This window comes from Panthera leo, chromosome B4 (genome assembly GCF_018350215.1).
Source record: "Panthera leo isolate Ple1 chromosome B4, P.leo_Ple1_pat1.1, whole genome shotgun sequence".
NCBI classification, from domain to species: Eukaryota; Metazoa; Chordata; class Mammalia; order Carnivora; family Felidae; genus Panthera; species Panthera leo.
Genome location: NC_056685.1, coordinates 75,034,774 through 75,054,336, shown reverse-complemented (window position 1 = coordinate 75,054,336; position 19,563 = coordinate 75,034,774). Strand labels below are relative to the sequence as shown.

Below are 19,563 nucleotides of genomic sequence, written 5' to 3'. Positions count from 1 at the left end.
CTACGATTTTTGGCTGCTTCATTGCCTTCCACCCATTGCATTAAACATCCAGTGCTTCTGAGAGACAGCAGGAAGGAGCTTAGCAGAATCCACCTTTAACTTTGAATTGCAAAACAGGGTCTGAAAAATTTGGCTTTCAATTTCTTTTTTTTTCTTTTTTTAATTTAATTTTTTTTAAAATTTACATCCAAACTAGTGAGCATATAGTGCAACAGTGATTTCAGCAGTAGATTCCTTAATGCCCCTTACCCATTTAGCCCATCCTCCCTCCCACAACCCCTCCTAACCCCTCTGTTAGTTCTCCATATTTAAGAGTCTCTTATGTTTTGTCCCCCTCTCTATTTTTTGTATCTCTATTTTTATATTATTTTTGCTTCCCTTCCCTTATGTTCATCTGTTCTGTGTCTTAAAGTCCTCATATGAGTAAAGTTATATGATATTTATCTTTTTCTGACTAATTTTGCTTAACGTAATACCCTCTAGTTCCATCACGTAGTTTCAAATGGCAAGATTTCATTCTTTTTGATTGCCAAGTAATACTCCACTGCATATATATACCACATCTTCTTTATCCATTCATCCATTGATGGACATTTGGGCTCTTTCCATACTTTGGCTATTATTGATAGTGCTGCTATAAACAGTGGGGTGCATGTGTCCCTTTGAATCGGCATATCTGTATCCCTTGGATAAATACCTAGTAGTGCAATTGCTGGGTCGTAGGGTAGTTCTCTTTTTAGTTTTTTGAGGAACCTCCATACTGTTTTCCAGAGTGGCTGCACCAGCTTGCATTCCTACCAGCAATGCAAAAGAGATCCTCTTTCTCTGCATCCTTGCTAGCATCTGTTGTTGCCTGAGTTGTTAATGTTAGCCATTCTGACAGGTGTGAGGTGGTATCTCATTGTGGTTTTGATTTGTATTTCCCTGATGATGAATGATGTTGAGCTTTTTTTCATGTGTCGGTTGGCCATCTGGATGTCTTCTTTGGAGAAGTGTCTATTCATGTCTTTTGCCCATTTCTTCACTGGATTATTTGTTTTTTGGATGTTGAGTTTGATAAGTTCTTTATAGACTTTGGATACTAACCCTTTATCTGATATGTTGTTTGCAAATATCTTCTCCCATTCTGTCGGTTGCCTTTGAGTTTTGCTGATTGTTTCCTTCGCTGTGCGGAAGCTTCTTATTTTGATGAGGTCCCAATAGTTCGTTTTTGCTTTTGTTTAGCTTGCCTCTGGAGACGTGTTGAGTAAGAAGTTGCTGAGGCCAAGATCAAAGAGGTTTTTGCCTGCTTTCTCCTTGAGGATTTTGATGGCTTTCTGTCTTACATTTAGGTCTTTCATCCATTTTGAGTTAATTTTTGTGTATGGTGTAAGAAAGTGGTCCAGTTTCATTCTTTTTCATGTTGCTGTCCAGTTTTTCATCCATTTGATGTGATTTGTGATACATTTGGGTGTAAGGCTGCCATCTTGCTCTTCGTTTTCTATTTGTCCTAGCTATTCTTTGTTCCTTTGTTCCTCTTTTTCTGTGTCTTTGTGAATTGAGTATTTTTATGATTTTCTTTTATCCCCTTTGTTGGATTATTAGCTGTAGCTCTTTTTGTTTTAGTTTAAGGGCTGCTTTATGATTTATAGTTTATATCTTTAACATATTAGGGACTACCCTCAAGTGATATTATGTCACTTTATGTGTAGTATAAGAATCTTATAACAATATACTTTCATTTATCCCCTGATGCTTTTATACTATTGTTGTCTTTTGTTATAACCCCCCAAATACATTATTTTTTTTGCTTTAAATAGCCAATTATTGTTAAAGGAGATTTAAAAAGAATAAATAGTCTTTTATAATTACTCATGTAAATATCCTTTCTGATATCTTAATTTCTTTATGTGGATCCAGATTTCCATATGGTATCATTTCCTTCTCACCAAAGGACTTTTCTTTAAATTTCTTGCGGTACAGATCTCCTGGTAATGATATTTTTAAACTTTTGGACATTTGTTAATTTTTCTAGTTTAACAAGTATTTCAAAAGTGGAAATTATTTGGATGATTTGGAATTTGGATGATTTGGATGATTTGGGGGCTGTATGCCCCCTCAGATTAACTCCTTGGGCAGTAAAGAGTTAACTCTGCTGGCCTGGGTTTCTCATTCCCTACGTATTCCAAAGAAAGGCCTGTCTTCAGGACTCCTTGGCTGGCTCCTGGGAGATAATCTCCAAATCCTTGGAATATTCTGTCTGACAAGAATGTTTTTGTAGGCGGAGGCTTTGAGCCATGGTGTACTAGCTTGACCAAATAAGTTTACATTTATGGTGAATGTTTTTGATCCAGAGGCGACTTGAGTCTGAGTAGTAGGCTGGTCACATAGGCACTGCATGAGACTGACCTCCAATAAAAACTCTGGACTTCATAGCTTGTGTGAGCTTTCCTGGTTGGCAACTCTTCACGTGTGTTCTCACACATCATTCCTGGGAGAATTAAGCGGGTCCCCATGCAACTTCACCGAGAGGGAACAACTGGAGTCTTGTGCTTGGTTTCTCTTGGATTTTGCCACATGTGCTTTTTCCCTTTGCTGATTTTCATTTGTATCCTAACCCTGTAATAAACTGTAACCATAATTAGGACCACTTCTGAAGTCCTGTGAGTCTTTCTGGTGAGTCATCAAGCCTGAGGCTACTCTTGGGACTCCCAACATAACGCCCGAATCTCAGCAGTTTAAAACTGGGAAGTTTTGGTTTTGTTCACATTACATGTCCTTTCTGGGGAGCTTTAGGGGAAAGGCCCTACTCTGTATCATCCTCACTCAAGTAATCAAGCTGAGGAAGTTTCTTCTTCATGCTTCAGCAATTTCTGATGCAGCAAACTAGAAACATGATGAATTGTGCCTGTTTTAAAAACATTTTCCTTAAACATGTAACTTCCACTTATTTCATTTTGTTTTAGATCAGGAACAGGAGAGAGGGGCAGAGGGAGAGAGAGAGAATCTTAAGCAGTGTCCACTCTGAGTGTGCAGCCCAATGTGGGGCTGGATCCCACGACCCTGGGATCATGACCTGAGCAGAAATCAAGAGTCGTATGCCCAACCAACTGAGCCACCCAGGCCCCCCAACTCATATTTCATTGGTTCAAGCAAGACATAGACACTCTTAGCTTTGAGGTGGTTCAGAAATTCCCTCCTATCATGCTGTTAGATAGAAAACTGGAGTATTGGTGAAGAGCATTGCTAATTACTTCAGTGTTTGCAAGCTCTAAAAGTCCTGGCCTGAGGCATCTACCATTTAAAATAGGATCTATTAAGCAGACAAAAAGAATTACAAGAAGTATAAGGAAACAGGGAAAGTGCAATTTTGTAATATTCATGAAGGTATAGAAATCAAAGAAGAAAGTGGTAGTTAAGATTTGTCAAGAGTAAGATTTTAGTGCACAGACTGTGTAGTTCCCGAGAAGGAGGAGAGACGGAAGCCAGCTTTCAGGGAAAATGGGCTTTAAGAAAAGAATTGATGGGTGGGAAGTAATGTCATTATACTTGGACATGCTGTTGAAAAACACAGCAACAGAAAGAAGAGAAAGATTTGATAAGTCTGCTAAACTGCTTAAAATCTGTATTTGAAAACTAAAAGATTTACATGTTTTGTTAAAGACTAGAAGTATTTGAGTCTGTTCATTCATGCTGAAACATCTCAATCATCTTTCTAAAATAGGAAAAGGGGTATCAGGATAGGGGTTTTATTTAAAAAAAAAAAACAATGAGGTATCCTGAGGGAAAGGGTATCAGGGATAAAACAACAATGAAGAGAGATCAGGAGGTTGATGTTAACATTATTTGTTCTGTAAATGTTTATTAAGCACCTGCTGTGTCTTGGCTACTAGGATGGAAACTGGGAGTAAAATAGCTGGAGGAGGTGGTCCAAGTCCTTGAGTAGTTCTTTTGTAGTTAAGCAGTAATGTTTGGATGAGCTATGCAGTAAATGTCCATGTTAATGGGGAGGAGGTCAATAGGGTGGTCACTGTTACAATAACAAAGCAGTAGAAAGGATGTGTGAACTATAATGGAAAGGAGGAGTCTATTCTGTTCAGACATCCCAATAACAAAATGCCATGTATGTTTAATTACTTGAGTTATGTGTTTTAAATGTTTATAATTCAGGGTTTTAACTGGTGTGATCCCTCTCCTGTAGCAGTTAACAAATATTTTCTAAATCCAGCTAGCTTCTAAACAATCCCAGCTAGTGAGGCTGAAGACAATTTATGCTTGCATTTGGCTGTAGCAGGTCAGGTTCGAGCTCACTAGGAATGCCTCAAGGGTATCCCCTCTCTTTTATTTCTAATACTTTTGCTGAGAGGAAGCTGAAGACAAAGTGGGCAGCTGGCCAATTTCTTCAGAGGTCTCTAGATGAGGGAGGCTAAAGTTCAGCAGTTGTTCCTGAGCTTGGACACTGGGGAGCTCCTTCCACAAATTTTCCTTAACTAAGCCTCCTATGATCTGTCAGAGGAGGCAGAAGCTGCCGGAGCCTAAAGAGACAAGTGTAGTTTGCAGTAACAAGACCCCGAGATACCTGGCAGAATCTCACTTCCCATTCATCTCTCTCTATGGCTAATAATGCTCAGTGGGAGCACAGTTCCTTCTCCCCAGGACAATATCTAATGTTATCGTGGATGTAGAGAATGCCAAACAAAGAGAAGAGCCAGAACCAGAGAAGGCAGCTGACTGGAGAGGCCTCACAGGCTTCTGGGCATTGAGGCAGACTTACCCAACCCACCAGAGAGAAGGTCAGACGAGCCAAGGACCTTTCTGAATAATTGTCCCTGGCTGAGACTCTGGAGGCCCAATTGCCTCTACTTGAGTGGTTCTCAAAGTGTAGCAGACTAGATTCATCAGTACTAGCCTACCAGGTTTAACAAGTCAAGTTCTGGGGCTCCACCCTGGACCTACTGAAGGAGAAACTCTTAGGGTGTGGGCAGCAATCCATGTATTAACAACACATGATTCAGAGGCACTCTAACATGTAGTTACCACTGCTGTAGTTGGTTTTGTTTTTTGTTTTTGTTAAACAAACGAGCACACAGTGGGAGGAGGTGAGTTATCTATCAGCTATTGGGTTTAGGCAAAAACTGCATCTTTTGTACTCATTTTGTACTGATCTTATGGCTTATTCCTTTGAGTTCGAAGATGAGAACCTGATGGTCACCTTTCATGGGTTGGTCAGATCCCATTTAATTCCATACTCTTTGGAATATCCACTATTTGCTGAGGACATGTTAGAGACCACACGAAACAGAAAGTTAACATTAACCTTAAGGTGTGATTTAAGAACTATAAACAAAATGTCTAGAAACCACCAACAAGGGAAGGATTTTAACAGTAGGCTCAAATCTGAATATTCCGGATAGCATTAAAGATTCTTTGCAGACTGTCCTCATAATTATGATAATGTAATCTTCTTTGATTCTAAGATGGACATTTTTCATATTTTAGTGTTTCTGAAATACAAATGCATCTTACAGTCCATTTAACATGGTTAATTCTGCTCGTCAAAAAAAATTAGCAATTAGTAGGTGGTTTTCCTTTTTCAGCAAATGACAACTTAGAGGGAAATATATTAATAACAATGCAACACTAATGGGCTAGACAATGTGCCAAATGTTATGTGAACATCTCATTTAATTCTCACAACCAACCTTTGATAGGGCACGATTGTCACATCCTATTTATAGGCAAGGGAACAGGAGAAAGAGCAGTAGCCTGTCCAAAGTCAGAAGGCAGGTGAAGAGCAGAGCTGGGATTTCAGTTCAACTCTGTTTAATTCCAAAATTCATCCTCTTAATCTCAAATGTTACTGTCTACATCTCTCTCCCTTTACTATAAAGTGTTTCTTTTTCCAGGAAGATTTTTTTTCTTTTCTTCCTAAAATTAAGTGATCTAGACAAGGCAAAGTCAAATAGGTATCTGATGAAGAATAATTTTTTTTTCCTCCTCAGAACTCCCATAGCAATCTTGTCACACTGTTGTAATATAAATTACTATGTTGCGTTATAGCTGTTACTACAACTTCCACACAATATAAATGTCTTAAAGGAAGAGACTCTGTCTTACTCATCCTTATATTCCCAGAGCCCAGTACAGTGCCTGGACAACGTGTCTTATTGGCTGAACTGTATAAACAAACGTGTTCCTCCTACTTGACCTGAGATATAGAGGATGCTTTACAGACTTTAAAAATATTGTGTATTGAGTACAAACTGCTGACATAGTATTAGCTAAGAGCTTTGCATGCTTTATAAATGTCTTGAGAAGAAATAAGATAAAGTAAAACATTTAAAATAGCCTGTGGCACATGGTAAAGACTCAATCATGTCATTATTTTTATTATTAACATTTTTAACTGCAAAACTCACTAAACTGAGTTGCAAAAACTCACTGAAGTAGTTACTATGATTATCCCTATAGATAAGAAAACTAATAGAGGATTAAGTAACTTATTCATAGGCAAACATACAATAAATGACATTGTTTTTGAGCCTGGGTCTTTATATATTTATGAAGAAATACCAGGTTGTGTATATGTGTATATATATAATTTTACATGATACAGAAAAGAGCAACGCCTGTAATGTAGACTTGATTTAAGTGTCTATTGGTTTTTCTGTACAATCTCCCTCTACTGCATACCATTCTGGAACTACTGAAGTCCAGCTTTTCTTATTACTCAAGTCTTTTTTAACCTCTCTGCCCCCATACCTGGGAGACCTGAAAGAAAACCTGGATAACTTTCCTCTGGTTTTGTCTCTTTTCAGAATTGCTATTCTTCTCATGTCTTTCTGGGATCTTTATAGCAACTCTCTTTCTACTCCAAGCCATGGCTTCTGTGACATTGGCTGTCAAAACTCTGATTTGAAAAAACAAAACACCTTCCACTAATCATCACTTGTCATTCTGGAATTGTGCCACGAGGAGGCAGTGGTGTCTTAGTCATTTGGTCTGAACCAGCTGGTTTCTTTACTCTCATGCCTCCATGATTTATGACTTTGAGCTTCCCGTATGTCATTTACAAAAAAATGTAAATCTGTTGCAGTGGTTACTCAGGCACTATTTTTAAAATATGATATTTGGAATTAATGTTAAAAAGGAATTATTTAAGTGTTAAAAAGGAAGTCAATGGGGTGCATGGGTGGCTGAGTCTGTTAAGTGTCTGACTCTTGATTTCAGCTCAGGTCATGATCTCAGGGTTCTTGAGAATGAGCCCCGTGTCTGGCTTCAGGCTGAGCATGGAGCCTGCTTGGGATTCTCTCTCTCCCTCTCTCTGTCCTTCTCCTGCTTGTGCTGTCTCTTTCTCTCTCAAAATAAATAAATAAACATTTAAAAAAGGAAGTCAAGGTATAATTTTGTATTTTTCTCTTAACTCTTAGCTTATTCTAATTACCTTTAATTTTAGGTTGCATTAAGAGAAGAAGGAAATAAAAAAAGGGGTAGGAAGAGAAAAAGTAGTCAATGGGCTTTATTCTCAGCTATCAGACTTGCTCAGCCAAACTCCGTGTATCTCCCAGACCTTCCTAATGTGCTTACAGTTTGTGATCATTTCTCTCTTGTTTCTTTCTCAGGTAAAAATGGCTGTGCCACCTGTTGAATCTGATTGATTTAATTAGAGGAACTATCTTCATTTTATTTCCTGTAACTTAGAGCCCCTGCTTTATTTCTCAACAACAACAGGAGTTGTGTGACCTGATAATGCCATTATGCTCCAGGGTTACAGGAGCAGCCTCTAATGCCAATTTATGTAAATCAAAATAAGGCATTTCTGGTTTCAGTTTAGCGGAAGAATGAAATGTCACCTTCCTTTTTTTTTTTTTTCCCAAGGACAGAGCAAATGAGCTACAAGTGACGTTTGTGTGTGTGTCTCTGTGTGTGTGTCTGTGTAGATACACAGATAGATCAGAGAGACAGAAAGAGAGAGAGAGAGATGGATAGAGAGGTATATGATATTTCACTTACATGTTTCATATATAATGGTGTGTGTGTTTGAGACAGGCAACATGAAAAGTATTTTAGATGTAAATAAACTTTAATCCTTGCTCTTTAATACCTTTCAATTTCTAGTTACAAGGTTTGGGAAAATTAATTTATTTGAACCTTGACTATGAATATATTTAGAAGGAATTGTTTTTTCTCCAATCCTCTAATTTTAAAGTGGTTGGATTTATACCATGAATGCAAGACTTTTCTAATTCAAGATTTAAAAAAGTTTATTTAAACCCACTAATTGAAACTTTAAGTGAAAAAAATACCACGTTATCTCAACAGACACAAAAAGACATTCAGTAAAATTCAGTGAGGGGCGCCTGGGTGGCTCAGCCAATTAAGCGGCCAACTTCAGCTCAGGTCATGATCTTGTGGTCTTTGGGTTCAAGCCCCGCATCAGGCTCTGTGCTGACAGCTCAGAGCCTGGAGCCTGCTTCAGATTCTGTGTCTCCCTCTCTCTTTGCCACTCCCCTGCTTGCACTCTGTCTCTGTCTCTCAAAAATGAACAAATGTTAAGAAAAATTTAAAAAAGTTCAGTGATTATTTATAGAAGTCTGCAAACTGGGCACAGTAGGGAACTTTTTTTTTTTTTTTTTGACAGGGAGTGATAACATGTGCTTAGTTGGGGGAGAGGCAGAGGGAGAGAGAGAGAGAGAGAGAGAGAGAATCTCAATCTATATGGGGCTCAGTCTTACAACCATGAGATCATGACCTGAGCCAAAATCAAGAGTTGGGCCCTCAACCAACTGAGCCACCCAGGCACCCCAGATCATGTGGTATTTCTATTTTTAATTTTTGAGGAACTTCCATACTGTTTTCCACAGTAGCTGTACCAATTTACATTCCCACCAACAGTGCGAGAGGGTTCTTTTTTCTCCATATCCTGGCTAACACCTGTTATTTCTTGTGTTTTTGATTTTAGCCATTCTGATAGGTATCTCATTGTGGTTTTGATTTGCATTTCCCTGATGATTAGTGATATGAGCATCTTTTCATGTGTCTGTTGGCCATCTGTATGTCTTCTTGGAAAAACGTCTATTTAGGTACCCTGCCCATTTTTGGTTGGACTGTTTTTATTTTATTTTTTTGGTGTTGAGTTACATAATTTCTTTATATATTTTGGGTATTAACCCCTTATCACAGGTATAATTTTCAAGTATCTTCTCCAATTGAGTAGGTTGTCCTTTTGTTTGTTGATAGTTTGCTTTGCTGTGTAAAAAGCCTTTTTATTTTGATGGAGTCCCAATAGTTTATTTTTGCTTTTGTTTCCCTTGTCTTAGGAGACGGTATCTAGAAAAATGTTACTACAGCCAATGTCAGAGAAATTGGTGCCTGGTGCTCTTCTAGGATTTTTATGATTTCAGGTCTTACATTTAGGTCTTTGATCTGGTTTGAATTTATTTCTGTGTATGGTGTAAGCAAGTGTCCCAGTTTCATTCCTTTATATGTAGCTGTCCAGTTTTCCCAGCACCATTTATTGAAAGAGACTGTCTTTTTCCCATTGTATATTCTTGCTTCCTTTGTCATAGATTAATTGACCATATAAGCATGGGTTTATTTCTGGGATCTTTATTTTAAAAGCATATTTTTAATATATGCTTTGAAGATATTTTAAAACTAAGAAAGCAGTGAAGAATTTTAGAGCCATCATCCCAAAGAAAAGAAAATCTAGAGAAGCAAGCTCAGCATTCGGGGATCTCTTTTTCACATAAGTGCATCATGAAGAGGTCGTTGAGAATGTGAAAAGTTATTTTGACAGTTTCCTAAAGTTAGTGGGAAAAATGGAATGCAGGGACCACCAAGGGGGTGGGTTGGAGCCTTGAAGGGCAATACCCTGAAATAAAAGTGGATTGGAAGCAGCCCAACTTCATAAGGACTGAAGCCCAGCTTCATCTCAGCCCCTGGAATTACATGAGAATGATCCAGGACTGTGAATATCCATGGCTGTCTGACAGAAGCTAGTGAAAATTTTCTCTGGAGGAAGAGAATATAAGCCAGAGCTTTAAATTATTTCCATAATTTTCATAATAACATCCTGTTCTCAATAGAAAAAAATAAACAATATGGGGAGACAAAAACTAAAGACAGTAGAAACAGACCCAGACACATAACTTTAAAACAAATAAACTTAAAATATTTATGGAGATTAAAGACAAGATTAAGAATTTGGCATAATATTTCTGGAAACTATAAAAATAATCTAAGTGAAAGTTCTAGAAAATTCAGTGGCTGAAACTAAGATCTTAATGGATAAGTTTGAAGGATATTAGTGTTGAGGAGTATACTAATGACTTATAAGGTAGGTAAGAAGAAAACGTATTCAGTAAGGTACAGAAAGAATAAAGAAAAAAACAAGGGAATATAAAATACCTAATGCATAGAATGGTAAGGATAACATACATGTACATGGAATTACAGAGAAGGGAGAGAGAATAAGGTAATATATATGAAAATAGGGCAACATGTAAGATAATGGATGAAAATGTTCCAAACTAAAAAAGTATATCAACTACAAATACTAGAAGCCCTATAAGTAAATCCCAAGAATGTTAAATGAAAAGAAAAAAAATGCTGATTGGAAGGGTCACATGCACCCCTATGTTTATCTATCAATATGTATATGTTTCTACCTATGTATCTATATGTATCTATCTATACATGTTTATGTACTATCAATAATAGCCAAATCATGGAGAAAGCCCAAATGTCCTTCGACTGATGAATGGATAAAGAAGATGTGGTGTACACACACACACACACACACACACACACACACACACACACACACTGGAATATTACTTGGCAATCAAAAAGAATGAAATCTTGCCATTTGCAACAATGTGATTGAACTAGAGGGTATTATGCTAAGTGAAATAAGTCAGTTAAAGAGAAATATATGATTTCACTCATGTGGAATTTAAGAAACAAACCAGATGAACATAGGTGAATGGAAGGAAAATAAAGATAAAAACAGAGGGAGGCAAACCATAAGAGACTCTTAAATACAGAGAACAAACTGAGGGTTGCCAGAGGGGAGTGGACTAAATGGGTGATGGGCATTAAGGAGGGCACTTGTTAGGATGAGCACTGGGTGTTATATGTAAGTGATGAATCACTGGGTTCTAAGCCTGAAACCTATACTACACTGTATGTTAACTAACTTGAATTTAAATAAATAAATTAAAAAAAGAAAGTCACACTTTGTCATATCATAATAAAGTTACTAAAAATCAAAAGAGAAAATATTAAAACCTGAAAGAGAGAGAGAGAAAAAAGACAAATGAACTCCAGAGAAGTACAATTAGATTAACAACTGCCTTCACAAGAGAGGAATTAGACTAACAAGAAGACAAAAGACAGATGACAGAAGATATCTTCAAAGTACTGGATAAACAAATAAACAAACAAAAGCTTCCCCATTAGGATTCTGTGCCTGGTCAAACATCATTTAAGAGTGAAGATGCGATAAATACGTCATGAAGAAGAATTGCACTAAATGAAACTTAAAAGAAGTTCTAGGAGAAAGAAAATGCTCACAGGTGTGAGTTCTTATTTTCCTCTGACCTATCTTCTGATTCACTAATACCTCTTCAGCTTTGTCTGATTTGTGTTGAACTCATCCATTGCAGTTTCAGCTATCAAACTTTCCAATTTTAGTAGAAAAAAAATTTTTTTTTCAATATATGAAGTTTATTGTCAAATTGGTTTCCATACAACACCCAGTGCTCATCCCAAAAGGTGCCCTCCTCAATACCCATCACCCACCCTCCCCTCCCTCTCACCCCCCATCAACCCTCAGTTTGTTCTTAGTTTTTAAGAGTCTCTTATGCTTTGGCTCTCTCCCACTCTAACCTCTTTTTTTTTTCCTTCCCCTCCCCCATGGGTTTCTGTTAAGTTTCTCAGGATCCACATAAGAGTGAAAACATATGGTATCTGTCTTTCTCTGTATGGCTTATTTCACTTAGCATAACGCTCTCCAGTTCCATACATGTTGCTACAAAGGGCCATATTTCATTCTTTCTCATTGCCACGTAGTACTCCATTGTGTATATAAACCACAATTTCTTTATCCGTTCATCAGTTGATGGACATTTAGGCTCTTTCCATAATTTGGCTATTGTTGAGAGTGCTGCTATAAACATTGGGGTACAAGTGCCCCTATGCATCAGTACTCCTGTATCCCTTGGGTAAATTCCTAGCAGTGCTATTGCTGGGTCATAGGGTAGGTCTATTTTTAATTTTCTGAGGAACCTCCACACTGCTTTCCAGAGCGGCTGCACCAATTTGCATTCCCACCAACAGTGCAAGAGGGTTCCCATTTCTCCACATCCTCTCCAGCATCTATACTCTTCTGATTTGTTCATTTTGGCCACTGACTGGCATGAGGTGATGTCTGAGTGTGGTTTTGATTTGTATTTCCCTGATGAGGAGCGACGTTGAGCATCTTTTCATGTGCCTGTTGGCCATCCGGATGTCTTCTTTAGAGAAGTGTCTATTCATGTTTTCTGCCCATTTCTTCACTGGGTTATTTGTTTTTCGGGTGTGGAGTTTGGTGAGCTCTTTATAGATTTTGGATACTAGCCCTTTGTCCGATATGTCATTTGCAAATATCTTTTCCCATTCCGTTGGTTGCCTTTTAGTTTTGTTGATTGTTTCCTTTGCTGTGCAGAAGCTTTTTATCTTCATAAGGTCCCAGTAGTTCATTTTTGCTTGTAATTCCCTTGCCTTTGGGGATGTACCAAGTAAGAAATTGCTACGGCTGAGGTCAGAGAGGTCTTTTCCTGCTTTCTCCTCTAGTGTTTTGATGGTTTCCTGTCTCACATTCAGGTCCTTTATCCGTTTTGAGTTTATTTTTGTGAATGGTGTGAGAAAGTGGTCTAGTTTCAATCTTCTGCATGTTGCTGTCCAGCTCTCCCAGCGCCATTTGTTAAAGAGACTGTCTTTTTTCCATTGGATATTCTTTCCTGCTTTGTCAAAGATTTGTTGGCCATACATTTGTGGGTCTAGTTCTGGGGTTTCTATTCTATGCCATTGGTCTATGTGTCTGTTTTTGTGCCATAGAAAAAATTGAGCAAATAAAAGTCAAATATGTTGGTAAATTTAAATTATCATTGACCATATAGTAGTAGTAGTAGTTGGTAGTAGTAGTAGTTGTTGTTGTTGTTGTAGTAGTAGTGGTGGTGGCGGTGGTAGTAACAATGATGATGTCATATATAATAATTACATTTGAATAAATGTAACAATCAAATACATGACAACATTAGAAAAATGACCTAAAGGGAAGCTGTGAATCACTTTAGTAGGAATTCCCAGAGGGATCATTCAGTAACCATGTTTAGCTAATGAGTCTAAAGCAAGCTTCAAGCTGAGCTTTCCAGCAATCAGGATGGACCCACAATGTCCCCTGGGCTGTCAGGTCATACTTTGCCATCTCATTGGCCACCTTAACCCACAATCCCTTCTGAAAGGCTAGACCTAAGCCTCTTCTGTCAGGATGGTGCTCTGAGCAATATATTAACGCTCATACAGAGAGATATGTGCAGAAATTATTGTGTAATTATGCTGGGGGAAATACGAAAGAAATTGCTTTATTGTTAGGAATTTTAAGTTTTCAAGTTTTCCTTTGTCATTTTATGGAATCACTAAGGGATAGGTGTAAAGATGCTGTCAAAATTTAGAAGAGTTTTCTGAAGCCTTTATTTGCAGAGGCTTTTGAGGACTGAGCTTACATGTTTCTCTTTATGCACAGAAAGTTTTTAAATAGAAAAAGCAATGCCAGTTCACATGACTGGACAGTTGTGGCACATTTTCTCTCTTGTGAATTTCTCCTGAGCTCAGTGGCATGCCCACCAACTCAGAAAAACGGGACATATTCTGCACCAGAAAAACCCAGACACGTGGTAATATTTTTCATCTGTTCTCTGATGAATTTATCTGCTTCTGTGCTCCCTGTATAGGATCCTTTCTGCTTCAATTACTGCTGCTTCTTGTTACCCCCTCATCAGGCACTTCCTTTCTTATAGCTCTCATCTCCTCTCTGTTCCCCTGGGCTGGATATAATTGCCTCCCCGTCTCTCTCTGACATGGCATTCATTTCTGAGACCTGAAATGTTTGGTCTGCTCCTTAAAATCACCTCTCTTCCTTCTTTTGGGAAAATTAAACGCTTGCATTGGGTGTGAAGAAAAGAGAATCTAATGAGTCTTCAACATTTCAGGATTCTTAAGTCCTCACAACTCTTCAAGGTAATAATTTTTAGCTTTCATTTTACATATGGGACAACTGGGACAAGATCTTTTTTATATCTAGCTTTATTCCTTGTTTTGGGGGTGCTCAAAGGCCACATTATACCAGAAACCTGGAAGTTCAGGAAGGCTGAGAGCTGTCTGTAAGAGGTGAGAAGGGATAGGACATCAATGATAGACTTTGGGTACTTTGTGACTCAAAAATAACTCTCTTCAAGCACTCCAAATGTATGGGTCCAGAAACTAATTACATCTTTAGTTATAGGTATTCTCTGTAATTATATGCTCTGAGGTATGTGGAGGTTCAGACCAGGGCATGAGACACTATAATGGGGCAAACATTTCCAGTTGGCAAAATTTTTCGGTGCCCTTCATACATCTGGTTTCATGCAAGCCTCGACTGTCCAAATCCCTTACTGGTTCCTAATCAGATCTGTTCCCTGTGAGTAGTAAAACCCTAGACTATTCTTCCCCTAAGTTTCCTTCACTCACTTATTCATTCATTCACATATTCATTTTTATCCTTTGGAGCAGTTATAATGCTAGGTACTTTTGTATGTCTCATCTTAAAAAAAGCTCCTCTTAGGCAGCTATTCTTTGGAAATTATCTAGTCAGCTAACTCCACCTAATTGTGATAATAACTGAAAACTTATAGCGGTAATGTTCTCAGAGCTGTTTCTGTTCTAAATTTGTACTCACAGTCTGAATAAATGAAACATCGAGAGTAATGAAATTGCAGCACCAGGTAAAAATAGAAGTGATTTTATTTATTTATGTGATCCCTCAAATAACTCTACTACAATACACCTATATACTTTTGAGGAAGTATGGCTGCTGATAGGGCATACTTTCTAGGTTTATCTTTCATGAAAATGTCCTTTTGCCTTTATTTCTAAGAGAGAAAATTTCCCCAAAGTTTAAGGAGTTTCTAGTGCTAGTAAGTGGGGCTCCATTTAGAGATGAGGAGCCTTTCTTTTTGGTGCCCTCCAAAATTATAATGGGTGGTTCTCTGTCTGCATTTCATGGTTTGGTTCCTTGCTTTTCCGGCATCTTCTGCCAATGATGTTCTGCTCTCAGGATGAATCCAAGTTGCTGTAGCTAGAACTACAGTGGTGAGCAAAAGAAAAAAATTATATGGAAAATGCAATCATTACATGATTGGAAGTATTTAGGTTTTTAGAAATAATACACACAACTTAGCCTACTATTCCCTCTTTTAGAAATCAAGGGAGAGGTCTGTATCCAACAGGAATTTTCAAGCTCCACCTTAACACTGAATTCTCACACTGACATTCAAACTTGTCTTCTGGATCACTGGATTTGAAAAGGTTTTCATTTAATTCTGTGCTAGTTATTGGTCACCTAGGTACAGGTGATGGGGACTTGATTCCTAAGAGTAGCTTTAATTCTAGGTGTCGTTTGTATAAATAATGGGAAAGAAATAATAAGTTCTTTGAGAAATTCAACGTGCCAGTCTTGGAGTATGAGTGCAAGAGACAGAGCAGGACATGAGGGGTCAAGATGATATAGTCAGTGGTGTTGGAGAGTCATTCTGAGTCTGTAGTTATAATCTGGGTTGTCAGTCCAGAGTAGGAAATAGAGAAAGCTAAGCTTTGGAAAGTGAGTAGGTAGTCTATATTTTCAAATGGCATAAGGGCAACAGACTAGAGCTGAAGTTGAATAGATGACACAAACTGGGGATAGAGATTATTACCAGAGTATGTTCCCATATTCATCAACAGTTTCCCTTAATCAGTTGTATTGCATCTGGGATATCTGTATGCTCCCTTCTTTCTAATTCATGAACTTTTTCCTCACTCTGCAAATCTCTAGTCACTACTCATCTTCAGTTCCCATTAATGACCCCATTTAAATATTTATTGAAAAAACAAGCCATTAGATGGGAACTGCTCCTTCCCAACAACAAATCTATGTATGTTTGATGGATGAAGTAAACCCACTCCCACCTAAGGCCATGCTCTGCTTCTGCTCTGCAACCCAGCTGCTCTCAGACACTATTTCTGCAATTTTCTCTTATTCCTCCTGCCATTTCTCCCTCTCTACTGGATTATTACCAAGAGTTTACAAAACATCATCCAGTAGCTTTAATAATAAAACAACAACAAAAAATAAATTCTAAGACATTAAAAGGAAGAACAATAAAAGTGAACAGGGAGTTGATCTAGGGTTGGAATCCTGTAGAAAAGATTATTTCAGATTTTAGGAAATCTAGAGACTTAAGGAAGTTTATCATTTCAGAGCATAAATTTTTGAGTAGGTATGAAACTTTCTGAGTGGAGAAGAACATTAAAACACTTGAATATTTGTTAGAAGAAGAGGCTTTATCTGATTTATTTCTTACATTCTAAAGGAAATATTGAAGGCAATGAGAAACCACAGTGTTGTTTCTGAGTTCATCCTCTTTGGGCTGTCTGCTGACCCCCAGATCGAGGCTCTCCTCTTTGTACTGTTCCTTGTTATTTACCTCCTGACCCTGATGGGGAACCTGACGCTGCTGCTGGTGATTAGGGCTGATTCTTGCCTCCATACCCCCATGTACTTCTTCCTGGGACAGTTGTCCTTCCTGGATCTCTGCCACTCCTCTGTCACTGTGCCCAAGCTGTTGGAGAACCTCCTGTCTGAGAAGAAAACCATCTCAGTAGAGGGCTGCCTGGCTCAGGCCTTCTTTGTGTTTGCCACTGGGGGCACTGAATCCTGCCTACTCACTGTCATGGCCTATGACCGCTATGTTGCCATCAGCTCCCCTCTGCTCTATGGCCAGATGATGAACAGACAATTGTGTATGGGGCTGGTGTGGGGCTCATGGAGCGTGGCTTTTTTGGATGCTCTTATCAATATCCTTGTAGCTCTCAATTTAGACTTCTGTGGGGCTCAAAATATATACCACTTCAGCTGCGAACTGCCTTCTCTCTACCCTTTGTCTTGCTCTGATGTGTCTGCAAGTTTTACTGCCCTGCTCTCCTCCAGCCTCCTGCATTTCTTTGGAAATTTCCTCTTGATATTTTTCTCCTATGTTTGCATTTTGTTCACCATCCTGAGTATCAATGCTACCACAGGCAGAAACAAGGCCTTCTCGACCTGCTCCTCCCACCTCACTGCAGTGATCTTCTTTTATGGCTCAGGATTACTCCGCTATCTCATGCCAAATTCAGGATCCACTCAAGAGTTAATCTTCTCCTTGCAGTACAGTGTGGTCACTCCTATGCTGAATCCTCTCATCTACAGCCTAAAGAACAAAGAGGTGAAGGCAGCTGTGAGAAGAATTTTGAGAAAACGTGTCTAGCGTTCTAATTGATAGACTACAAAATCAGAACGATGAGGGAAGAAATGAATAGAACCACAATAAATAGTGCATGAATATTAAGGAGAATTTTCTGATAATCATGATTTGCAAGATACCTTACATTGTTTCTTTAAAATGCTCAAGAAAAGGTGGGATTATTTTCTTGGAATGATAGTTGTTCTGTCCTAGTCAGAGGAAAATGGATGGATAAACCTCTTGTCTTACAATTTTTCTTACAAAATATTTAATTTATTATAGACAGTAAGGTAGACTTTGTTATTGCCTGCTTAAACTATCTTTACTATCCTTCCAGTAACTAAACTCCGTGTTGTTCAATATAGTTCTAGAGAGACTGTTAATTATGGTGTCCCCAAATCCTCTTTCCTCCCCCACTCATTATTCACTCATTCTTCCTGAGACAGTGGCTGGTATAGGAATGAGCACATGGTCAGTGCCAGACCATCCATTCCCTTAGAAATTTTAATCTTGAGGATAGATTCAGAGAGACAGAGGTCAGCCTTTCTCTTTGCAGCACTCTGATAGCCTATCCCAGTGCCTCTGCTGCTAAGATCACTGTTATCCTAGATTCTGTACTTTCAAGGAAGATTGATAAACGAATTATATTAAAAGCACGTGATTAGATATTTGCATCATGTCAGGTACTGTGCTAAGTATTGTACATATATTATCTCACTTAAATACCCCAACAAATGCTTTGGGTAAATACTTTAGTTATCCTTGTTCAGAAAAGAGAATGTGGACTCAGAGAGGTAAGTGGTGGGGGTGGAATTTGGAATCAAATAGACTTATCCCAAAGCCTGTTTTCTTTACTACCTTGACACACTGTCCCTTTGGTGCTATGAGCTACCCCAGACCCAATTCATGAATTTCCCTTTTAATGCTTTGTTATTGTTGTTTTGTTTTATTTCACTTAAGTGAGTCAGAGTTAGATTCTGTCATTTGCAAAGAAAAGATATGTATATGTATATCTATATGTATATCTATATATTTATATCTATATCATCTATATCTATCTATCTATCTATCTATCTATCTATCTCTATATATTGTAGTCTCTACAGCTGTGAGAGGGAGACACTGCTGGACAAGTAGCTCTGCCACTCAGCCCTAATAATGCTACAGAAATGGCAGAATGTGAGAGAGTCAATGGCAGAGCAAATGCTGCACTGTGCCTATGACAAACTCTAAAAAGAAACCAATAGATTTTCAGCAAAAGCCCCTTGGATCATGAAATACAATTGGGGGATTACTGAGAAGGAGATTTGGGAGATTAAAGTTATCAAGGTCAAAAATCATTATTTCTTTCTGAAATTACCTTTTAATTTTTTTAAATGTTTGCTTATTTTTGAAAGAGGGAGAGACAGAGTGCGAGTGGGGGAGGGGCAGAGAGAGAGGGAGAAACAGAATCTGAAGCAGGCTCCAGGCTCTGAACTGTCAGCACAGAGCCCGATGCAGGGTGTGAACTCACGAACCGGGAGATCATGACCTGAGCTGAAGTCGGATGATTAACTGACTGAGCCACCCAGACGACCCTGAAATTACCTTTTAGATTTTACTTACTTACTTACTTACCCTTCACTTTGTACTGCCCAGTAGCAGAAAATATAAACTTAAAGAGATCAAGGGCAATCTTGATCTCTGCCAATCTTCACTACTTTTTCAAGAATATAAAATAGTTTCAAACATGTATGTTTCACAGTAAATGTATTTTGATTGTGTAAATTATAGGCAAAGAAACTGAGAAAATATATAGGGTGAGTTCTCACCAGAAGGACTCCACTGCCAAAGCAGTTTGAAATAATCATGCGTAGAATAGTCTACCATGTGAATGCCAATCTCTTCCTTCCTGGTGAGCCTAGTTCTGGTCCATGAATTTGCAGTGTAGCCATGGCTGGGCATGGTGTTTATGCAAAGGTTCAACATTTTCATTCACAAAGGCTATTCTGCAGTTACCATTGATGAAACTTATTACTTT

At 38.3% G+C, this 19,563-nt stretch overlaps 1 protein-coding gene across 1 annotated transcript; it reads left to right on the top strand.

Annotated features, from left to right (window-relative positions):
* The first annotated feature begins 16,649 nt into the window (after positions 1 to 16,649).
* On the top strand, positions 16,650 to 17,567 carry LOC122225627 (olfactory receptor 8S1-like). The gene has a single exon (XM_042948467.1). It carries the CDS (start codon positions 16,650 to 16,652, stop codon positions 17,565 to 17,567), a length of 918 nt encoding a protein of 305 aa, XP_042804401.1.
* The last annotated feature ends 1,996 nt before the right edge of the window (positions 17,568 to 19,563 follow it).

Coding starts and splice junctions, on each gene's coding strand:
- LOC122225627 (XM_042948467.1), top strand. CDS start 16,650: ATGAGAAACCACAGTGTTGTTTCTGAGTTCATCCTCTTTGGGCTGTCT.